Genomic DNA, 22,896 nt, shown 5'->3' with positions numbered 1-22,896 from the left:
TGCTTCTAACTTGTAGCCTGTGTCTCTCACGCAACATGCATGTTCTCCCATGGCCTCTCCTTAGCTCTTGCAGTCCCATGTAAGAAAAGCTAGACTAGAATAGGTTGCTTGACTTTGTTGTTGTTGCATATCTTACACCAAGACTATTTGAACGGGGACGCAAGTTATTTTTCGCTGAATGTTGAATACAGCAGCCAATAGAACTCACGGGTAGTTTGAAAGAAGAGCGGACGTGTGATGGTATAGGCTATAGCAGTTATTTGTTCAGACCCATAACCATTCAATCAATCTTCGTGATGAGAAGTGAAAGCCTTCTGCATCTAATTCTATTGTTCATTGATGTCATTAGAATAATTAAGATAAGGACGACAAAACATATTTAATTTAAATTGTTGAAAGTGAGGAAGGAATGAACAGAGGACGAGGTAGCTAATAACATTGGGGGAAATATGGGTCAGCCTACTAATTATACAAATAGGCCATATATTTCCAAATCTAAATCAAATTTGCTAGCCTAATACTTGGAACTTTGTTGCACCAGAATCACATGTTCTCTCCCTACTTTATTATGGTTTGAATGATGGGTCTAATTTCAGTCCATAGAATACAGTTTCATTTATTTCCCCAAGAGAACATATAACCAGCTACATCTATGGGCTTTTCTGTCATGTGTAATGTGCAGCAGCCTATATCATATATGTATTTGATAACTGCACAATCTTTTGGGCTTGGGCTGATTCAGAAGTAATTTAATGAAGGGCTCATAAAATGTATTTAATATATGGTTCATTAGGCTCAGCTAGCACCCGGCTTGAATGTTCATGTTGATCAACACTCTAATCAAATTCAGATTTATTTATATGCTTTATAATGCTTTTGAATGACACATTCGGTTTTGTCTGGAAATACTCGGAGGAAATTTGTTCTCGGGATGGAACATTTCTTAAAATACCGGGAAAATATTCAACCTTAGCCTACACTAAAGCAGTAATTCACATCTTCAAAAATGACTTTTGCTCCTGGTTCGATAACAGGCTGTGTCGCAGCCGGATGCAACCCGGGAGACCCATGAGGCAACGCACAATTGGCCCAGCGTCATCCGGGTTAGGGAAGGCTTTGGCCGGCTGTGATGTCCTTGTCCCATCACGCACTAGCGATTCCTTTGGCGATCCCTGTGGCGGGCCAGGCGCATGCACACGGCCGCCAGGTGTATGGAGTTTCCTCCGGCACATTGATACAACTGGCCTCCAGGTTAAGCGAGCAGTGTGTCAAGAAGCAGTGCGTCTTGGCAGGGACGTGTTTTGGAGGACGATCGGCTCTCGACCTTCAGCCTCTCCAGAATCCGTACGGGAGTTGCAGCGATGGGACAAGACTATCTACCAATTGGATATCACAAAACTGGGGAGAAAAAGGGGCAAAATAAATAAACACTTTTGCGTCATCAGTGATGCAGCGCTTAATGCAATGTACATTTGAAGTATGCCATGTGTGCCGATGGTATTCATGGGTGCTGAAGGACACCTTTTGTGCCAGGCAGGGAGCTTATTTTAGAGACGGTAATTGCAGGCTAGCTCTCAGACCTGGGCTGCGTCACCAGACACATCTATACGTCACACATCAAGAGGAAATGGACCGCCGCAGTCAATGACAGAGCTGCCTAAAGCAACAGAAACCAGTTTTCTACGACTATTGATAAGCTTTCATTGTAGATAAAGCATTGCTTTGACTACAAAGAAGTTTTGACGATGAAAACGATTCCATTCTGAATCTGGTCTTGTTCACAAGATGTGTGTGGGTCTTATTGGAAAGCTATGATGGGCGTTGCAGGCAAGGCTCTACTGCATCAGAGGAAAACCTTTGCCCTGTCCTACGCTACCCATTGCTATTAACCTAATGCCCTAATCCCTTCCAATACCAATCAGATCAACTGTGCCTTTGAGGTTAGAAAGTGATTCAGTACTTTCTAGAATGCCTAGATAATCACTACTTTGAGGCTTTTAATGTAATACAAATACTACTGTGTACACACACCTCCACATGTCACAAGGATGAAAAAAAACCTTACTGAACACCAATAAATAATAATAATATGATTTCTCGGTTTCCAGCATACCATTTCTAGTTTATTTCATTTTGAAGCATCTAGACTGCACCACAAGGTGTCCTTACATTCCTCTTCTCTGAATAAAATATATCCTTTTTATCACTGAAGTCCCCAAGGCCAAATCTCACTGTCTGTGGTTGTACAGTATGCCCATGCATAGTCACAACTTTCAGTGCAGAGCTGCAAGCAGTGGAGCTAGTTTAGTGACTGCAGAGGTTAGGTGAATACACAGCCGTCCTCTGCCGAGGCCGTTTTAATAGTGCACTGCTGTTCCTATATCAATGGGAAAGTGTGCAGAATAATTTCATTAGAGTGCAGGTTATGGAGTATCGTGTTATTCTGAACACACTTCTCAGGGCAGGCAACCCGGTTTAGACTAGCAGAAGTAACTCTTTGCAGCAGGTTAGGAGAACTCACATGGCAGGTTAGGAGAACTCACATGGCAGGTTAGGAGAACTCACATGGCAGGTTAGGAGAATTAGGTCAAGAAAAGCGTTAGGCTACCTAAAACGTGAACATATCTAGCTGTAACCAAGCCTGCCCTGAGAACACCCTATTCTTCCACTAATGCATTCTGCATAGATTACAGGCCTCCGATTATGACAGAGTCAACGTCATGGTGCCATCTACTGGACAAGCTCAGGCAACGCCACAGGGCATTTCTCAGTCTAGTCCAGTGACTCCCCTGTCTAACGCAAAAGGATGGATAAATAGCAGTGTGCAGTGTTTTTCCCCTCCCATCTAGACCATGAGGAACTGCATTGGGTCATTGAAGTTGACCTGGAAGAAAGCTCTCCATGACCGGAGTGATCCACTTTGACAAGAGTGCAGTATAAAGTGATGAGCTGAATGAACAGCCAAGTCAGTCATCATGGTCAGCCTCACCTTTCAATAGGTCTGACAGGGAGGGGCCACACTCCTCAGGAACACTGTAGTCTCCCTTCCCAATGTTCTCAAATAGCTTATAGATGTTGTCCCCTTCAAACGGATATAGACTCGTTGTAATGTTGTATCTACGGCAGGGAAAAGTGAAAACAGGCACGATATTACACACCATGAGTTTGAGACTTCATGTTATCTTATATGGACCACAAGCTATATATAACTAATTATCATAATGAAAATAGCAAAAGCCATTTGAAGACTGAATGTTCAGGTTTCCATGAGTAAGAACACAAAGATGATGTTAAATGGTAGATCAAAAGCACTAGATGACACTAGGCTGTTATCATTTGTCATCCTTTCAGATCAACACAAAGTCTTTGGGGCTGGGGGTCATGTCAGGGGGGTGGGGGTCATGGTCAGAGGGGGTGTGGACAGTGCAATAGCCATTACGCACAGTGTGACACCTGCGGACCAGATGTCCACTTTGAACCCTGAAAACGTATCCAGGCCGTTGGCGATCTCGGGGGGCTGAAACGCTGGCGAGCCCTGACTTGTACGGCACGTGTCATCCTTTGCAAACGGGTGCAGAGCCTGGCGGAGAGAGGGGGAAGAATATATATAAGAGCGAGGTAGGGAGAAAAAACAAGCTCACAATCAGCATGACCACTCAGAGAGAGTGAAGAATGCTGTCTGCACACATTAGTTAAGAACATGTACAGGTAACTGCCAAAATAAAAGGAAACACCTAAAAAGTGTCAACAGGGCATTGAGCCAACAAGATCCAGAACAGCTTCAATGTGCCTTGGGCATAGATTCTACAAGTGTCTGGAACTCTATTGGAGGGATGCGACGCAGTTATTCCACGAGAAATTCCATCATTTGTTGATGGAAAACGCCGTCTCAGGCGCCGCTCCAGAATCTCCTAGAAGTGTTTATATCTGGTGCCTGAGACGGCCATGGCATATGGTTTACATGCTCATCAAACCATTCAGTGACCACTTGTGCCCTGTAGGGGCATTGTCATCCTAGAAGAAACCACTCATCAGGATAGAAACTAATCACCATAGGGCTTAAGGTGATCACTCAGAATGGCTGTGTATGTATTAGTGTTTACCTTGCCCTCTAAGGGGTTGAGTGGACCTTAACCATGCCAGGAAAACAGACCCCACACCTGAACAGAGCCTTTAGTTTGGCAGTTATCTGTATGTCCCTAATAGTTGGTAATACAGGTTAATTATATTTGACCTCTCACCTCTGCCACGCCCAGGTCTGAGATCTTGAGCGTGCCGTCGGTGGTCAGCAGCAGATTCCCTGGTTTAATGTCTTTGTGAACGATTCCCTGGCTGTGCAAATATTCAAGACCATCTAACAGCTGTAAAAAGTACCTGAGAGAGACACACACAGACAGAAAGACAGAGACACGACAGACAGGATTCACCATAGAGCTAATGTAGTCTAACTTGAGATCTGTGCATACGTTTCTATTTTGCATAAATCCCTCAACATCAGTGAGAAGAGTGTGAATTCAGCCATACATGACGTATCAATCCAAGCAATTTAATGTGTTTTATTCAAATGTGTGGCTATAAATCAGTGTAAACACCCTATCTGCACCAGTCATCTAACAGCTGGGGATTTGTCCATTGACCAGGTATTCCTGCAATGGAGAGCTTTGCAGTCCTGTTAGATACTGGCCCTAAACTTAGTCTGGGAGTAGGCTCTGCATAGAAGCACACACTAATAATAGCAGTGGGAAGAGAGAGAAGCGATAGGGCAAGAGAGCAGGGGGACAGAGCGAGAGAGGGGCGAGAGGACAGAGCGAGAGAGGAGCGAGAGCGGGGCGAGGGGACAGAGCGAGAGCCGGGCGAGGGGAAAGAGCGAGAGCCGGGCGAGGGGACAGAGCGAGAGCGGGGCGAGGGGACAGAGCGAGAGCGGGGCGAGGGGACAGAGCGAGAGAGGGGCGAGGGGACAGAGCGAGAGAGGGGCGAGGGGACAGAGCGAGAGAGGGGCGAGGGGACAGAGCGAGGGGCGAGGGGACAGAGCGAGAGAGGGGCGAGGGGACAGAGCGAGAGGACAGAGCGAGAGAGGGGCGAGAGGACAGAGCGAGAGAGGGGCGAGAGGACAGAGCGAGAGAGGGGCGAGAGGACAGAGCGAGAGGACAGAGCGAGAGGACAGAGCGAGAGAGGGGCGAGAGGACAGAGCGAGAGAGGGGCGAGAGGACAGAGCGAGAGAGGGGCGAGAGGACAGAGCGAGAGAGGGGCGAGAGGACAGAGCGAGAGAGGGGCGAGAGGACAGAGCGAGAGAGGGGCGAGAGGACAGAGCGAGAGAGGGGCGAGAGGACAGAGCGAGAGAGGGGCGAGAGGACAGAGCGAGAGAGGGGCGAGAGGACAGAGCGAGAGAGGGGCGAGAGGACAGAGCGAGAGAGGGGCAAGAGGACAGAGCGAGAGAGGGGCAAGAGGACAGAGCGAGAGAGGGGCAAGAGGATAGAGCGAGAGCGGGGCGAGAGGATAGAGCGAGCTGGCGAGAAACTTACCCGTGAGCTTGAAATACTGGAAATCTTTTCTCTGGGACGCTGTCCAGCATTTCTTGCATCCCACATACGCAATACTCCATCACCATATACGTGAGACAGGGAGTCAAGGGAATACTCAAAACAACACACTATTGAAAAGCATTTACACACTAAACAAACAAACTGCCATATTAAAACACAACAGAAAAGGAAATATATTTTCCTTGTACATAATGCATTTAAAGTTACTGGCTCAGTGGGACATCAACTAAATATGTCTCGTTTTATTTGTTTAGGTGGGTTTCTCCAAGGCTTTAAGCAAGTATCAATTTGAGTTCTTTGAACAAGAAAGATGTATAAAAAGGCAAAAACAAGATACAGTTACGGACAAAAACATTGGCGCTTTTCTGGAGTGGCCAGTGAAAGTCCAGATCTCAATCCTGTCCATAACCTGTGGAGATCTGGAAACAGCAGTCGGAGGGCAGCCTCAAACGTTGAAGAACTCGAGCAGAGCAATCTGCTGCTGAAGAGTAGAAAAGCTACACAGCAAGCTCATTGACAGCTACAAGAAGCATTTGTTGGCAGCTATATGTTGGCAAAAGGCTGTGCAACCAAGTACTATCTCTGGGGTGCCAATCAAAGTTTAGAAAAATGTGGTTCTGCCATGTTGAAAATCTGTTAACAAGGTGTGGTGACCATATTATCACAAGGAATACTTCTGGATTGTGGCATTGAAGCTTATTTACTTCCCCAGAGGAACTCTTGGATACCACTTTCATGTCACTTGCAGTTTGAAAGAAGTCGCTATCTAGCTTTAGCTCAAATTTGAACTAGCATTAGAGAAATGACTGGAAGTCGATAGCCTTTCAGTAATTACACTAAAGAGCCTCTGGGGAAGTATATAATTACTTGCCAAAATCCCGAAGTATCCCTTTAAGAAAAGTGCAAGGGTGCCAATATATTTGGCCGCAGCTGTATAATCGTTTGGCTCATAATCAATGTGACATCATCTTAGCAAGAAAACCTCTAGGTAGATATGGTAGGGGAAGAGAAGTGTGATGAATCAGTCACTCTATTCTGAAGTGGTTGTCTTGCCTAGCCACCTTAAGATGAATGCACTAAGTAAATCACTCTGGATAAGAGCATCTGTTAAAAGACTAACATGTATCCTATACAAGATGCCAGCGTTTGTGTCGGTATACTGAGCTCTGTGTAAAATATGCAGGCTATTACTCCCAAGAAAACCAAACATGGGTGGAAGGGCTCAATTGTTTACTGGTTACTGGTTATGACCCATGTAAGATAGGGAGGAGCAGCAAGAGTGTGTGCAGACAGAGAGAGGAGGAGGAGCAGCAAGAGTGTGTGCAGACAGAGAGAGGAGGAGGAGCAGCAAGAGTGTGTGCAGACGGAGAGAGGAGGAGGAGCAGCAAGAGTGTGTGCAGACAGAGAGAGGAGGAGGAGCAGCAAGAGTGTGTGCAGACAGAGAGAGGAGGAGGAGCAGCAAGAGTGTGTGCAGACAGAGAGAGGAGAGGAGCAGCAAGAGAGGAGACGGAGAGAGGAGGAGGAGCAGCAAGAGTGTGTGCAGACAGAGAGGAGGAGGAGCAGCAAGAGTGTGTGCAGACAGAGAGAGGAGGAGGAGCAGCAAGAGTGTGTGCAGACAGAGAGAGGAGGAGGAGCAGCAAGAGTGTGTGCAGACAGAGAGAGGAGGAGGAGCAGCAAGAGTGTGTGCAGACAGAGAGGAGGAGCAGCAAGAGCACAAGAGTGTGTGCAGAGAGAGGAGGAGGAGCAGCAAGAGTGTGTGCAGACAGAGAGAGGAGGAGGAGCAGCAAGAGTGTGTGCAGACAGAGAGAGGAGGAGGAGCAGCAAGAGTGTGTGCAGACAGCAGTGTGTGCAGACAGAGAGGAGGAGGAGCAGCAAGAGTGTGTGCAGACAGAGAGAGGAGGAGGAGCAGCAAGAGTGTGTGCAGACAGAGAGAGGAGGAGGAGCAGCAAGAGTGTGTGCAGACAGAGAGAGGAGGAGGAGCAGCAAGAGTGTGTGCAGACAGAGAGAGGAGGAGGAGCAGCAAGAGTGTGTGCAGACAGAGAGAGGAGGAGGAGCAGCAAGAGTGTGTGCAGACAGAGAGAGGAGGAGGAGCAGCAAGAGTGTGTGCAGACAGAGAGAGGAGGAGGAGCAGCAAGAGTGTGTGCAGACAGAGAGAGGAGGAGGAGCAGCAAGAGTGTGTGCAGACAGAGAGGAGGAGGAGCAGCAAGAGCAGACAGAGAGAGGAGGAGGAGCAGCAAGAGTGTGTGCAGACAGAGAGAGGAGGAGGAGCAGCAAGAGTGTGTGCAGACAGAGAGAGGAGGAGGAGCAGCAAGAGTGTGTGCAGACAGAGAGAGGAGGAGGAGCAGCAAGAGTGTGTGCAGACAGAGAGAGGAGGAGGAGCAGCAAGAGTGTGTGCAGACAGAGAGAGGAGGAGGAGCAGCAAGAGTGTGCAGACAGAGAGAGGAGACAGAGAGAGGAGAGGAGGAGCAGCAAGAGTGTGTGCAGACAGAGAGGAGGAGGAGCAGCAAGAGTGTGTGCAGACAGAGAGAGGAGGAGGAGCAGCAAGAGTGTGTGCAGACAGAGAGAGGAGGAGGAGCAGCAAGAGTGTGTGCAGACAGAGAGAGGAGGAGGAGCAGCAAGAGTGTGTGCAGACAGACAGTGTGTGCAGAGAGAGAGGAGGAGGAGCAGCAAGAGTGTGTGCAGACAGAGAGAGGAGGAGGAGCAGCAGAGTGTGTGCAGACAGAGAGAGGAGGAGGAGCAGCAAGAGTGTGTGCAGACAGACAGAGTGTGTGCAGACAGAGAGAGGAGGAGCAGCAAGAGTGTGTGCAGACAGAGAGAGGAGGAGGAGCAGCAGACAGACAGAGACAGAGGAGGAGGAGCAAGAGTGTGTGCAGACAGAGAGAGGAGGAGGAGCAGCAAGAGTGTGTGCAGACAGAGAGAGGAGGAGGAGCAGCAAGAGTGTGTGCAGACAGAGAGAGGAGGAGGAGCAGCAAGAGTGTGTGCAGACAGAGAGAGGAGGAGGAGCAGCAAGAGTGTGTGCAGACAGAGAGAGGAGGAGGAGCAGCAAGAGTGTGTGCAGACAGTGAGAGGAGGAGAAAGAGCATTTGCAGACAGGCAATGCCTGGGCATGACAGTATTAGTTGCTTCGTTATGTCTGCATCAAGATTCTCTCCACTGCTGCAGGATAGAGGGGCACACACACAGCTAGGAGAGTCTGCAGTGTCAGAGTTCACTTTAACAGAGAGGAAGTAGGGGAGTAGACAATTCATAAGGAAATCTTTCCACCCTCATCAATTTACAAACATTCCACACACACACTAATGGTGCTTAAAATGTACACACACACACACACGAAGAAAGAATATATTTTCTGCTTCTCTTCATTGTACAACACGTCCACCAAATGGATCACATTTTTGTTCTGAAGTCTCCGGAGCAGCTGGATCTCCCTGAAACACAAAAGTTACAAATTCAACCATCCATCACAACTAAAACATTGGTGAAATAAAACTAATTCAAATCACTTTGTATGATAAAGAGTGTGACTTTGGTCTTTGCCTAAATATCACAAATCTGAAAAATAAATGAGAAAGGAACTGGGAATGACACATTAGTGTGGCTATAGCAACAAGCTCAGTATAGACACATCTCTGTGAACTGACCTTGGAAAGGGAGTTTAGAGTCACCCCCCAGCACCACCACGACAAACCCCCAGGAGACTCCACATTCATCTGAGAGCTGCTACAGAGTTGCCTGCCTGCCTGCCACTAATGAATACAGCCAGTGCATGAAGGGCGCACACACACACGGCAGTGTGTATATGTTTTAGTCTAGATCACAGAGAACATCCCCATAGCGGCCTGGTTTTTAAAACCAATCCTCTAGGTGTTTAAATTCACCATGCCATTCAAATGGGAAGGAAGGAAATGTCAGCTACATTTGAAAGGGAATTTTCATGAGTACAATTTCTCCTCTTAGGGTAATCTTAGGTGTCGTAATAAGTGAATTAAGCCAGCGTGCCACAGCACAGCATGGGGATGCCCACGGTGTATTGAAGCACCATGTAGGGCAAGGATTCACTAACTTTCCCACTCGAGGCCCCCTTCCAGCATTAGGGAACACCCCCTGTACGCACCACATCTATTTCTATGGGCACGAGCACCCGTTCATGACTCACTGTTCACACCCTTGTTGTTGGTGGAGAGAATTTAGCAGGTTTAAAGCTTATTTCCTGCAATTCTACACAAATAAAATGTTGCAGTTTTAAAGCTAGTTTCTTGCAATTCTATACATATTGCCATGTCTAATGTGTATTCAGGGTGTATTTCAGTGACTAAAATTACAACTATATCTATGGGCTAAAAAAAACGAAATAATTAAAATGTCAGCTAACATGAGCTAGTTGATGTGCACCTTTCGGATTAGAAATCTCTCTCTGAGGTCTGTAATGATGGACATGACAAGAGGAACTGGTGATATGACAATTTCTATATTGCACTTAAACATTCTACTATTACAACTTTCAAGAGTAAGTTTAAAGCCGGACTGAGTTCCATTAAAATAATAATGAGGAGGACAAACACACACACCCTCTTTCTCTAGTCTGAACTGTCAGTCTCTATACACTGTACTGTAGATCACTCTGTATGGTGCCCGTTTATGTCATCTTAGCCTGCAGTCACAGGCTGGCCCAGTCCTCTGCTTTACACACTACTACTGCATCACTACCGAGAGAGTCAGAGAGACATCCCACATGCACACTGCCACACACATCAAAATGGACTAACACTATTGCAAAATAAAATGTATTGCACACGTCGTGGAGAACATGGAAAAGAAAACGAACTTTAGTCATACTAGTAAAGAGCAGCACGACCAATCAAAATGAGTTATTGTGTTGCTTTACCATCGGTGCTGTAAATATAAGCCTATGTGTATGAGAATTGTGGTCACTTCACTTCCTAGTACTAAAAAGGCAATTGATAAACCTTTGCAGTATCATCTATCCCATTCAAGGTTAAAAACATTCCGCATTCAACGAGTGAGCAGCAATGCTGTTTTCTAAGAAAATACAGAAATCAGAGTGTCAGCTTTTTGCTCTCTAAAAGCACCGTGTCTGCTGCATAGAGAGAGTCTATCTGCAGTGGATCCAATATCCCTCTGTGGGATGGTCCAGGAGGACGGAAACTTGCAATTTTACAAAACTTGTTTACTATTTATCGACTGACTACAAAAATAGCGTCGACATGGCTTCGGCTACATTACCTTTTCGGTTAATTCATTATGACAACAAACTTGTTGAATCTTACATGCTTGTCGTCCAATGAAATCACTCAATGAACACACCTCCCCCGCTCAGGAGTTCTAGTCCAGAGGGATGTGTGTGTGTGTGTGTGTGTGTGTGTGTGTGTGTGTGTGTGTGGGGCATTCCAAACCAGGGCTCAGCCTTCCGGAGGCGTTGCCCAAGCAACAGGAGTGGTCATAGTGTGAGTGTACCTATCCCCGTGGCAACCCCGGGCAGTGTAAGAAGGAAGTGTTTGGCAAACAGGAATGCTAAGTGATGGCTGCTGTGAGTGTAGAGAGAGAGGAGAGGGGCTAAGGGTAGTACTGTTGTGGCATCCAGAGCCTTATAAGGCTTGGGAAGGCTCTCACACAGGCTCAAACTCATAGGATAGGGCCCACCTACACAGACATGCACAAACATATTACAGGCGTACTAGTCTGTTTCCACCAAAACAGTGTGAGAAACTCGAGTATGTCGGCTACACAACAACTCCAACCCTGACGCACAGGAGGAGGCTTAGTTTTAGGGGAAGCTTTGTTTAGATAAAGAGGGTGTGAGTATGATGCAAGACAAGAGAATTGCATTCTCCATAACACTGGCAGTGGGTAGCCTAGACAACATTTTAACATAATCAAGTCAGTGTAATCACATTCAAAAGAGTAATTGAATCAAACCAAACCAGAACTTGCAACCCAAACCAATAAAACGTGCACTGTTACAGCAACCCAAACCAATAAAACGTGCACTGTTACAGCAACCCAAACCAATAAAACGTGCACTGTTACAGCAACCCAAACCAATAAAACGTGCACTGTTACAGCAACCCAAACCAATAAAACGTGCACTGTTACAGCAACCCAAACCAATAAAACGCGCACTGTTACAGCAAAGGTTTTCTACAAAAGCCTCAAATATGTACTGAGACCCTGCGATTTACAGTAAAGCAACCTAAACTAAGTTGTTCATCCATCTCTAAACACTTCCCCTCAGTGGGAAATCATTTCACAGTAAGCTCGCACATCACAGAAGAATATTAAATAAACTCCATTGTGTGATTAAAACCTTGGCTGCCCATGTGAAAGGGAGGATGGAGGAAAACTATTTATAGAAAGAGACTGACGAGAGAGAGAATATGAAATGTCTATTCCTTTGGAACTTTTGTGAGAGTAGTGTTTGTTTATTTCACTTTTGTTAATTATTTATTTCACTTGCTTTGACAATGTTTCCCATGCCAATAAAGCCATTTGAATTGAGAAAGAAGAGAGAAAGAGAATCAAGGAAATAAACAACGGCCGTACAACTTCAGTCTCCATTAGAGGGGAAAGTATGTGGCTCTGGGTCACGATGATGCTGGGAATAAAACCAGTGGAGGGTTGAGGGTTAAGCCCATAGCAAAACCATTTTTTTAAACACATGGATCTGTCCTACACTGTAAGAATGAAATCCCAATATGAATGAGCAACGTGTGAGTTTGGATCAACAAAACAAACATGAGACGAATGAACAGTAATGGAGAACATTACTGCGTTTTCATCATGGGAAGAAGGGCTGCACTGATGCAGGCCTTTAAATAGTCAACTATGGCTCTGCCATGTATTGGAAGAGGAGAGGGCTATATTGAAGAGGAGAGGGCTATATTGGAAGAGGAGAGGGCTATATTGGAAGAGGAGAGGGCTATATTGGAAGAGGAGAGGGCTATATTGGAAGAGGAGAGGGCTATATTGGAAGAGGAGAGGGCTATATTGGAAGAGGAGAGTACTTTGTCTTTTAATATGTCCTAGAACTAATGTTAGGGGTTAGAGAAAAACTAATTGAGCACTGCAACAAATTAAACAACCTAGGCCAGATTAGGGACACAAATATGCACATATCAAGTCACCACAAATAAAACCTCCCAATGAAATTGAGTGTGTCTGCAAGGGTGTAATCTATTTCTTCTAAACATACTACAAATAAAAGATAGCACTTCATTGTAAAATAATAGGTGCTGGAGTGGAGCAGGTCGAGAGTTACAAGTTCCTTGGTGTATTGGAAGAAAACCATAGGGAGACACTGTAGGGGAAAAACCATAGGGAGACACTGTAGGGGAAAACCCATAGGGAGACACTGTAGGGGAAAACCCATAGGGAGACACTGTAGGGGAAAACCCATAGGGAGACACTGTAGGGAAAACCCATAGGGAGACACTGTAGGGAAAACCCATAGGGAGACACTGTAGGGAAAACCCATAGGGAGACACTGTAGGGAAAACCATAGGGAGACACTGTAGGGAAAACCATAGGGAGACACTGTAGGGAAAACCATAGGGAGACACTGTAGGGAAAACCATAGGGAGACACTGTAGGGAAAACCATAGGGAGACACTGTAGGGAAAACCCATAGGGAGACACTGTAGGGAAAACCATAGGGAGACACTGTAGGGAAAACCATAGGGAGACACTGTAGGGAAAACCAGGGAGACACTGGAGAAACCATAGGGAGACACTGTAGGGAAAACCATAGGGAGACACTGTAGGGAAAACCATAGGGAGACACTGTAGGGAAAACCATAGGGAGACACTGTAGGGAAAACCATAGGGAGACACTGTAGGGAAAACCATAGGGAGACACTGTAGGGGAAAACCATAGGGAGACACTGTAGGGGAAAACCATAGGGAGACACTGTAGGGGAAAACCTGTAGGGGAAAAGGGAGACACTGTAGGGGAAAACCATAGGGAGACACTGTAGGGGAAAACCATAGGGAGACACTGTAGGGGAAAACCGTAGGGAGACACTGTAGGGGAAAACCGTAGGGAGACACTGTAGGGGAAAACCGTAGGGAGACACTGTAGGGGAAAAACCGTAGGGAGACACTGTAGGGGAAAAACCGTAGGGAGACACTGTAGGGGAAAAAAAACACTGTAGGGAGGGAGACACTGTAGGGAAAACCGTAGGGAGACACTGTAGGGGAAAACCGTAGGGAGACACTGTAGGGAAAACCGTAGGGAGACACTGTAGGGAAAACCGTAGGGAGACACTGTAGGGAAAACCGTAGGGAGACACTGTAGGGAAAACCGTAGGGAGACACTGTAGGGAAAACCGTAGGGAGACACTGTAGGGAAAACCGTAGGGAGACACTGTAGGGAAAACCTGTAGGGAAAACCATAGGGAGACACTGTAGGGAAAACCGTAGGGAGACACTGTAGGGAAAACCGTAGGGAGACACTGTAGGGAAAACCGTAGGGAGACACTGTAGGGAAAACCGTAGGGAGACACTGTAGGGAAAACCGTAGGGAGACACTGTAGGGAGACACTGTAGGGAGACACTGTAGGGAGACACTGTAGGGAAAACCGGAGGGAGACACTGTAGGGAAAACCGGAGGGAGACACTGTAGGGAAAACCATAGGGAGACACTGTAGGGAAAACCATAGGGAGACACTGTAGGGAAAACCATAGGGAGACACTGTAGGGAAAACCATAGGGAGACACTGTAGGGAAAACCATAGGGAGACACTGTAGGGAAAACCATAGGGAGACACTGTAGGGAAAACCATAGGGAGACACTGTAGGGAAAACCATAGGGAGACACTGTAGGGAAAACCATAGGGAGACACTGTAGGGAAAACCATAGGGAGACACTGTAGGGAAAACCATAGGGAGACACTGTAGGGAAAACCATAGGGAGACACTGTAGGGAAAACCATAGGGAGACACTGTAGGGAAAACCATAGGGAGACACTGTAGGGAGACACTGTAGGGAAAACCATAGGGAGACACTGTAGGGAAAACCATAGGGAGACACTGTAGGGAAAACCATAGGGAGACACTGTAGGGAAAACCATAGGGAGACACTGTAGGAAAACCATAGGGAGACACTGTAGGGAAAACCATAGGGAGACACTGTAGGGAAAACCATAGGGAGACACTGTAGGGAAAACCATAGGGAGACACTGTAGGGAAAACCATAGGGAGACACTGTAGGGAAAACCATAGGGAGACACTGTAGGGGGAGACACTGTAGGGAAAACCATAGGGAGACACTGTAGGGAAAACCATAGGGAGACACTGTAGGGAAAACCATAGGGAGACACTGTAGGGAAAACCATAGGGAGACACTGTAGGGAAAACCATAGGGAGACACTGTAGGGAAAACCATAGGGAGACACTGTAGGAAAACCATAGGGAGACACTGTAGGGAAAACCATAGGGAGACACTGTAGGGAAAACCATAGGGAGACACTGTAGGGAAAACCAAAACACTGTAGGGAAAACCATAGGGAGACACTGTAGGGAAAACCATAGGGAGACACTGTAGGGAAAACCATAGGGAGACACTGTAGGGAAAACCATAGGGAGACACTGTAGGGAAAACCATAGGGAGACACTGTAGGGAAAACCATAGGGAGACACTGTAGGAAAAACCATAGGGAGACACTGTAGGGAAAAACCATAGGGAGACACTGTAGGGAAAAACCATAGGGAGACACTGTAGGGAAAAACCATAGGGAGACACTGTAGGGAAAACCATAGGGAGACACTGTAGGGAAAAACCATAGGGAGACACTGTAGGGAAAAACCATAGGGAGACACTGTAGGGAAAACCATAGGGAGACACTGTAGGGAAAACCATAGGGAGACACTGTAGGGAAAACCATAGGGAGACACTGTAGGGAAAACCATAGGGAGACACTGTAGGGAAAAACCTAGGGAGACACTGTAGGGAAAACCATAGGGAGACACTGTAGGGAAAACCATAGGGAGACACTGTAGGGAAAACCATAGGGAGACACTGTAGGGAAAACCGGAGGGAGACACTGTAGGGAAAACCGGAGGGAGACACTGTAGGGAAAACCATAGGGAGACACTGTAGGGAAAACCTACACTGTAGGGAAAACCATAGGGAGGAGACACTGTAGGGAAAACCATAGGGAGACACTGTAGGGAAAACCATAGGGAGACACTGTAGGGAAAACCATAGGGAGACACTGTAGGGAAAACCATAGGGAGACACTGTAGGGAAAACCATAGGGAGACACTGTAGGGAAAACCATAGGGAGACACCGTAGGGGAAAACCTACACTGTAGGGAAAACCATAGTGAGACACTGTAGGAAAACCATAGGGAGACACTGTAGGGAAAAACCACTGTAGGAAAAGACACTGTAGGGAAAACCATAGGGAGACACTGTAGGGGAAACCATAGGGAGACACTGTAGGGAAAAACCATAGGGAGACACTGTAGGGAAAACCTACACTGTAGGGAAAAACCATAGGGAGACACTGTAGGGAAAAACCATAGGGAGACACTGTAGGGAAAAACCATAGGGAGACACTGTAGGGAAAACCATAGGGAGACACTGTAGGGGAAAACCATAGGGAGACACTGTAGGGAAAAACCATAGGGAGACACTGTAGGGAAAAACCATAGGGAGGAGGGAAACTGAGACACTGTAGGGAAAAACCATAGGGAGACACTGTAGGGAAAAACCATAGGGAGACACTGTAGGAAAAACCATAGGGAGACACTGTAGGGAAAACCATAGGGAGACACTGTAGGGAAAACCATAGGGAGACACTGTAGGGAAAAACCATAGGGAGACACTGTAGGGAAAAACCATAGGGAGACACTGAAGGGAAAAACCATAGGGAGACACTGTAGGGAAAAACCATAGGGAGACACTGTAGGGAAAACCATAGGGAGACACTGTAGGGAACCGACACTGTTGGCGTGAATACAGCACTAGGCTATGCAAGCCGCTTAAATCAGAGACCATCTAAAGCAGTACACCCAGACAATCATCCAATAGCAGTGACATTAGTCGTTAATCAATTGTGCTTGACGATGCATGACCAAGAGTGCAAATCAGAGGGAAGAAGAGAGAGGGAGCTCGAAAGAGACAAATGAAGACTGAGTGAAAAATCACACATTGACACGAGAGCAACCCACCACATCACCACCCCCATTCCATCCCTCCCACCATCCCTCTTTCCAGTCCCTCCCTCCCAAAACCCCACTACTTACTTCTTCACGTTGGCCTCTCCATTGGGGATCCTTCTGAGCTTCTTCTTCTTGAGGATCTTGACAGCCCTGCGACACAGCGTGTCAGAGTCCAGCATCTCCTTCACCTTACCGTAGGAGCCCTCCCCCAACAGGTCTCCCATCAGGTACTTCCCGATCAGCTTGGCCCTCTTCCTGCGCGGCTGGTAGATCACCTCTGTGGAGTCGATGCGGTGGATGAACGTGTCCATGCCCATCAGCTCATTCTCAGTCAGATAGTCCAGGTGCTGCAGCTCCCCGACACTCATGGTTAAATCAACTTAGTTACTGTAGTGTGTAGTGTCCAGACAGTCCAATATAGTAGACTGTGACCTCAAGCCTTTGGCTTGGGCTGTGTATGCTGGTGGCTCAGGGACACAGTTCAATTAGAAAACACTAAGTGACATTGGAGGTGTAGCCCGGCATGGGCATTGAGAGAAACAGTTTACCTTGTAATAGAGTAGGTCTGTAAACACAGAGGTTAGTTTAAGTTCGTGGGAACAAGATGTAGGCTCGCTGTAAACGTTTCCAGAGTGGTGTGGGGTAGTTAACTAAGACCCAGCGATGCCAAGGTTCCAGGGTGAAAAGATTTGTGGAGAGTTCAGGCTGTGGGACAGGTGCTACTGAGCAGAGTGGGATGTCTGGCTGAGTTTACATTCCGCTGCTTAGCTCCATGTCACCTCCATCTGTGATCTGATATGAGATGGCGACATGCAGACGGAGAGGTAACCAGTCCTGTTTCAAAGCCAAGCAAAGCATGACGGCCATAGAACCTTGTAGCGATCCATGGTCACCATTGGTTTGCCTTGATCTAAGTGCAGATGCAATAAATACTCAATCACACCTAAATGAGTTATTTCAGTCTTTAGTATGGTTATGCTCTGGGTCCTAGATTTCTTGTCAGCTCTTCTATGGAGTTCACTAGTCTTTCCCAGTTGGCAACTGCTCCAGAGAACCTGTGGGTCAAAAATGTAGCTTATCAACAGTCACATTTTTCAGCAATCAAGGAATATTTGCCTACTAACATTTTAAATTTTAATTTTGTAGGAAATGAGTGACAGCTACAGGTCCACAAGGCTGGTTATGCATTTTAGGATACTTTTCTGGTCTGGTGTCAAAATACTAAAACCATAAGATCCATATTTCCCGACGCAAGTAAACAAGGACGAATCGAGAATGTCACAGCCGATTCTGTTGCACGACTCAGTCAGTGAATGCCTGTCGCACATAAAAAAGAAGAAGCTTGCAACCAAGCTGAGTTAGCTAGCTAGCCTCCGGTATTTTGCCATTTGCCGATTATTTCAGTAGCAAGCTTGCTACCTTCCCCAACTCACTGTAGCTCGTTAACCGGCTAACACGCTTTTGACACCTCAACGTTAGGAGAGGTAAAATGTGTTTTATATTGGATATTCGAGTCTCTCGTAAATAGATATTGAACCAAGCATGAATGATATATTCTGAATCAGGGATGGATTGAGAACAATCCACAGCTCTATTTTCTTGTTAGACTATTTCAGATTTCAATAGGTCTCCCCCTATGAGTCGGGGGACAATGGACAGTTTTATTTTATCTTCAGGCTTTCAATCCTCCCCCAAATCAATAAATAAAAAAGTTAAATAGGAAAGTCAGTTAAGAACAAATTCTTATTTACAATGACAGCATACCCCGGGCGATGCTGGACCAATTGTGCGCCGCCCTATGGGACTCCCAATCACAGCCGGATGTGATACAGCCTGGATTCAAACCAGGGACTGTAGTGACACCTCTTGCACTGAGATGCAATGCCTTAGACCACTGCACCACTCAGGAGCCCAAAAAGCTGTGGATTTTTGACCATCCTCCCATGATTCAGAATATATCTTTAATAGTCATGGCACGCTTTGTGGAATAGCTATTGAAGATTGAAATCCAAAGTCATACTATTATTTTTTAAAGATGTGAATTGTTCTCATCCATCCCGATTCAGAATATACCATCTTCATAGTCATGGCATGTTTGGGTTTAATAGCTATCAACAAGAGAAAACCCCGAATATCCTATATAAAACTAATTTCATCTAGGTGTCAAACTCCAATCTTCCCGAAACTCGCACGAATTTACAATTTCATTCTAGCTAACCAGATAACTCGTCTAACTGTATGCAATGGGTGTTTCGTTAGCTAGCTATGTAGTTAGGCTATGTTCAAAATCGGATAAAGTTACTAGCAAGTAAGAAGTACAGTAACGACGTTATATCCTTTCTACCTAGCTACCCGGCAGGAGCTAACGGCTAAATACAGATTCAAGTGAATGGTAGATATGCTAGCCAAATGTCAGCATTTTGTGGTAAAGGGTCTCACCTTAACATCCAGACTCTATCGACAGATGTTATGTAGTGTTTTATTTGTCTCTGTCTGCATAAATATGAGGTTTGCTATTATTGATGCAGCTGCTATCAGGTTGCCGCCATCTTGTTTACCTCTCTCCTCTCTCCAGGCCATTGACTATCAATAGGTACTGAATATATGCTCCAGTTGAATGAAAGCCAACATCTCGTTTACATTGTCCCAGACTATTTTTTAAATGTATTATTATTTCACATTCACAGCCTTCACAAAATGTACTTTGCCTTTTAATATGTCCTAAAACTACTGTTAGGGGTTAGAGAAAAAATAATGTATCACTGCAACAAATTAAACAACCGAGGCCAGATTAGGGACACAAATATGCACATATCAAGTCACCACAAATAAAACCTCCCAAAGAAATTGCACATGTTCATGTGTTCTGCAAGGGTGTAATCTATTCCTTTTAAACATATCACAAATAAAAGATAGCGGTACCGGAGCGCCAAGTCTAGGTCCAAAAGACTGCTGAACAATGAATCAAATGGCCACCCGGACTATTTGCACCCAGGGGTGCTTTAATTGCGGTTGATGTCATTCTTAATGTTCAGTTTTAGGTAATCCTGAACACAGCCCTATTTCAGGTCACAGCAGTGCAGTCAGTGGTGTTGACCTGCTTTCCGCACTGACTGCATACTGGCCAACCCTGTCCCACTACACAAGAATCCAGCTACCACAGCCTCAGAGGCCAACCCTTTTTTGCTTAGCTGACCGATCTGGGTTATTTTTAACCGGTGTAAACCCCAGGGAATATCAAACTGAAGCTCTGATTTCACAGATCTGTTACCCTCATTAGAGGACCACCGTGGCTGCCAAAAGCTGGGGCTGATCAATTAGGAGTTCTAGGATAACCCCACATACCGGGATGTAAGGGGTACATATGAGGTCAGGGGTGTCATGCACCCCAAAAATCTGAGGGGGCATAAAGTACTTGAGGAACGCTGGGGGGTGGTCCGGAAGTAGAATCATTTGGCATTTTTAAAACACCTGAAACAGCTTTTTCCTGCAACCTAGATCCATAATCATTATGCTTAATTCTCAGTGGACGAAAAAGTACCAAATTGTCATAGTAAAATTAAAGATACTTAAATAGAAACAACTCAAGTAAAAGTGAAAGTCACCCAGTAAAATAATACTTAAGTAAAAGTTTAAAAGTAATTGGTTTTAAATATACTTAAGTATAATTTAAAAAATGCAATTGCTAAAATATACTTAAGTATCAAAAGTAAAAGTATAAATTGTTTAAAATTCCCTAGTTCATTTTTTTTTAACGGATAGCCAGGGGCACACTCAAACACTCGGACATAATTTACAAACGAAGCATTTGTGTTTCGTGAGTACGCCCGATCAGAAACAGTAGGGATAATGAGGGATGTTCTCTTGATTATTGATGATTTGTAATGAGTACTTTTGGGTGAGAAAATGAATGGAGTAAAAAGTAGAATATTTTCTTTAGGCATGTAGTGAAGTAAAAGTAGTCAAAAATATAAATAGTAAAGTACAGATACCCCAAAAATCTACTTAAGTACTTGACACTAGTGTTAATTCTATGTTTTAAAAAAGTGTATTTTTCAGCATAACTAAGCATACCTCTGGAGCGGTCTGTATCCTCCTGCCTGGTGACTATTACCCTCTGCATCTCTGGGTAATAGACTGTCTTATTCAGTATATTTAGTTGTTGCTTGCTTTTCTAAGGTCTACCAACCTTGCCAGCTAAGATAGACAAGCAAGCTACTCTATTTTTATTTAACTAGGCAAATCAGTTAAGAACAAATTCTTATTTACAATGACAGCCTAACCCAGCCCAACCTGGGCCGATTGTGCGCCACCCTATGGGACTCCCAATCACGGCCAGATGTGATACAGCCTGGATTTGAACCAGGGTCTGTAGTGACACCTCTAGCACTGAGATGCAGTGCCTTGGACTGCTACGCCACTCGGGAGCCCTCTAACTTGATTTATAGCCTTAAATGGCTTCTTGGTAGCTAGTTATAAGGTTGGGAGACTGGGAACCTATACAGGCTAGCAAAAGCAAACTTCATAAAATTGCTAGGTGGCTAGTATTATTACAGAGAAACAACCACCCCAAAAATACATTTAATTATTTAAAAAATAAAATAAATAATATATATATATACACAGTACCATTCAAAAGTTTGGAAACCCCTACATTGTAGAATAGTAGTGAAGACATCAAAACTATAAAATAACACATATGGAATCATGTAGTAACCACAAAAGTGTTAACCTCTTTGGGCTAGGAGGCAGTATTCGGAAGTTTGAATGACTGACGTGCCCAAAGTAAACTGTCTGTTACTCAGGCCCAGAAGCTAAGATATGCATATACTTGGTAGCATTGGATAGAAAACACTCTGAAGTTTCTAAAACTGTTATAAAGAATGTATGTAGTATAACAGAACTGATATGGAAGGCGTAAAACCCAAAGAGAATCCATACAGATATTTTTCTTTAGGTCACAGGCTAGTTCAATGCTAGTCTATGGGATATTCAAATAAATTCCTCACAGATTGCAGTTCCTATGGCTTCCACTAGTTGTCAACAGTCTTTAGAAAGGGTTCCAGGCTTGTGACCAAGTTACCAAGTATTTGTCGTTTTTCTAAGGTGTCCCTCGTTAGGAATCCAGTCTTGATGTGCTCGTGAATGAGTGCGTGCACTTCATTATTTATCTCCGGTATTGAACATACTACATTCCGTCTTAAATTGTATCATTTATTTCCATATTAGGGTACCTGAGGATTGATTAGAAACGTTGTTTGACTTGTTTGGACAAAGTTTAGTTTGGGATTCCTTTGTCTGCATGTTGACCAAGTGGAAAGGGTGGATTACTGAATCAAACGCGCCAACTAAACTGACTTTTTTGGGATATAAAAAAGGACTTTATCAAACAAAACAACCATTTGTTGTGTACATGGAACCCTTGGGATTGCAAACAGAGGAAGATCTTCAAAGGTAAGTGATTTATTTTAACGATATTTCAGATTTTTGTGACGCCTCTGCTGGTTTGAAAAATGTTTTTCATGCTGGTGTATGCAGGGCGCTGTCCTCAGATCATCACATGGTATGCTTTCGCCGTAAAGCCTTTGTGAAATCTGACAATGCAGTTGGATTAACAAGAAGTTAAGCTTTTAAACGATGTAAGAGACTTGTATTTTCATTCATGTTTAATATCACAATTTTTGTATGTTAAGTTTTGCACTCTGCAATTTCATGTTGTCGTAGTGTAATGCTAGCGGTACACCGATCCCAATTAAACAGATCGAAATATATGTATGTGGGAACTCCTTCAAGACTGTTGGAAAAGCATTCCAGGTGAGGGAATGCCAAGAGTGTGTAAAGCTGTCATCAAGGCAAAGGGTGCCAACTTTGAAGAATCTCAAATATATTTAGATCTGTTTAACACTTTTGAGGTTAATACATGATTCCATATGTGTTATTTCATTGTGTTGATTTCTTCACTATTCTTCTACAATGTAAAAAATAAGGAAAAACCCTTGAATGATTAGGTGTCCAAACTTTTGACTGATACTGTATACAGTTGAAGTCGGAAGTTTACATACACTTAGGTTGGAGTCATTGAAACTTGTTTTTCAACCACTCCACAAACTTCTTAACAAACTATAGTTTGGCAAGCCGGTTAGGACATCTACTTTGTGCATAACACAAGTAA

General features: G+C 45.0%; 1 protein-coding gene across 1 annotated transcript in view; it reads right to left on the bottom strand.

Annotated features, from left to right (window-relative positions):
• Positions 1–19,318, bottom strand: part of LOC124009658 (serine/threonine-protein kinase STK11-like) — a 35,762-nt gene extending 16,444 nt beyond the window's left edge. The window contains exons 1-7 of the mRNA XM_046321681.1: positions 19,164–19,318; positions 16,809–17,779; positions 8,888–8,971; positions 5,523–5,612; positions 4,242–4,374; positions 3,444–3,580; positions 2,990–3,117 (exon numbers count right to left, since the gene is read on the bottom strand). Of these exons, the coding sequence (XP_046177637.1) occupies positions 2,990–3,117; positions 3,444–3,580; positions 4,242–4,374; positions 5,523–5,612; positions 8,888–8,971; positions 16,809–17,092 (856 nt within the window). The 5' untranslated portion in view covers positions 17,093–17,779; positions 19,164–19,318. The remainder of the gene's footprint in view (positions 1–2,989; positions 3,118–3,443; positions 3,581–4,241; positions 4,375–5,522; positions 5,613–8,887; positions 8,972–16,808; positions 17,780–19,163) is intronic.
• Between the last annotated feature and the right edge of the window lie 3,578 nt (positions 19,319–22,896).

This window comes from Oncorhynchus gorbuscha, linkage group LG22, assembly GCF_021184085.1.
Source record: "Oncorhynchus gorbuscha isolate QuinsamMale2020 ecotype Even-year linkage group LG22, OgorEven_v1.0, whole genome shotgun sequence".
NCBI lineage: Eukaryota > Metazoa > Chordata > Actinopteri > Salmoniformes > Salmonidae > Oncorhynchus > Oncorhynchus gorbuscha.
Note: the sequence above shows the minus strand (reverse complement) of the source record. Positions and strands in the feature narration are given on the sequence as shown.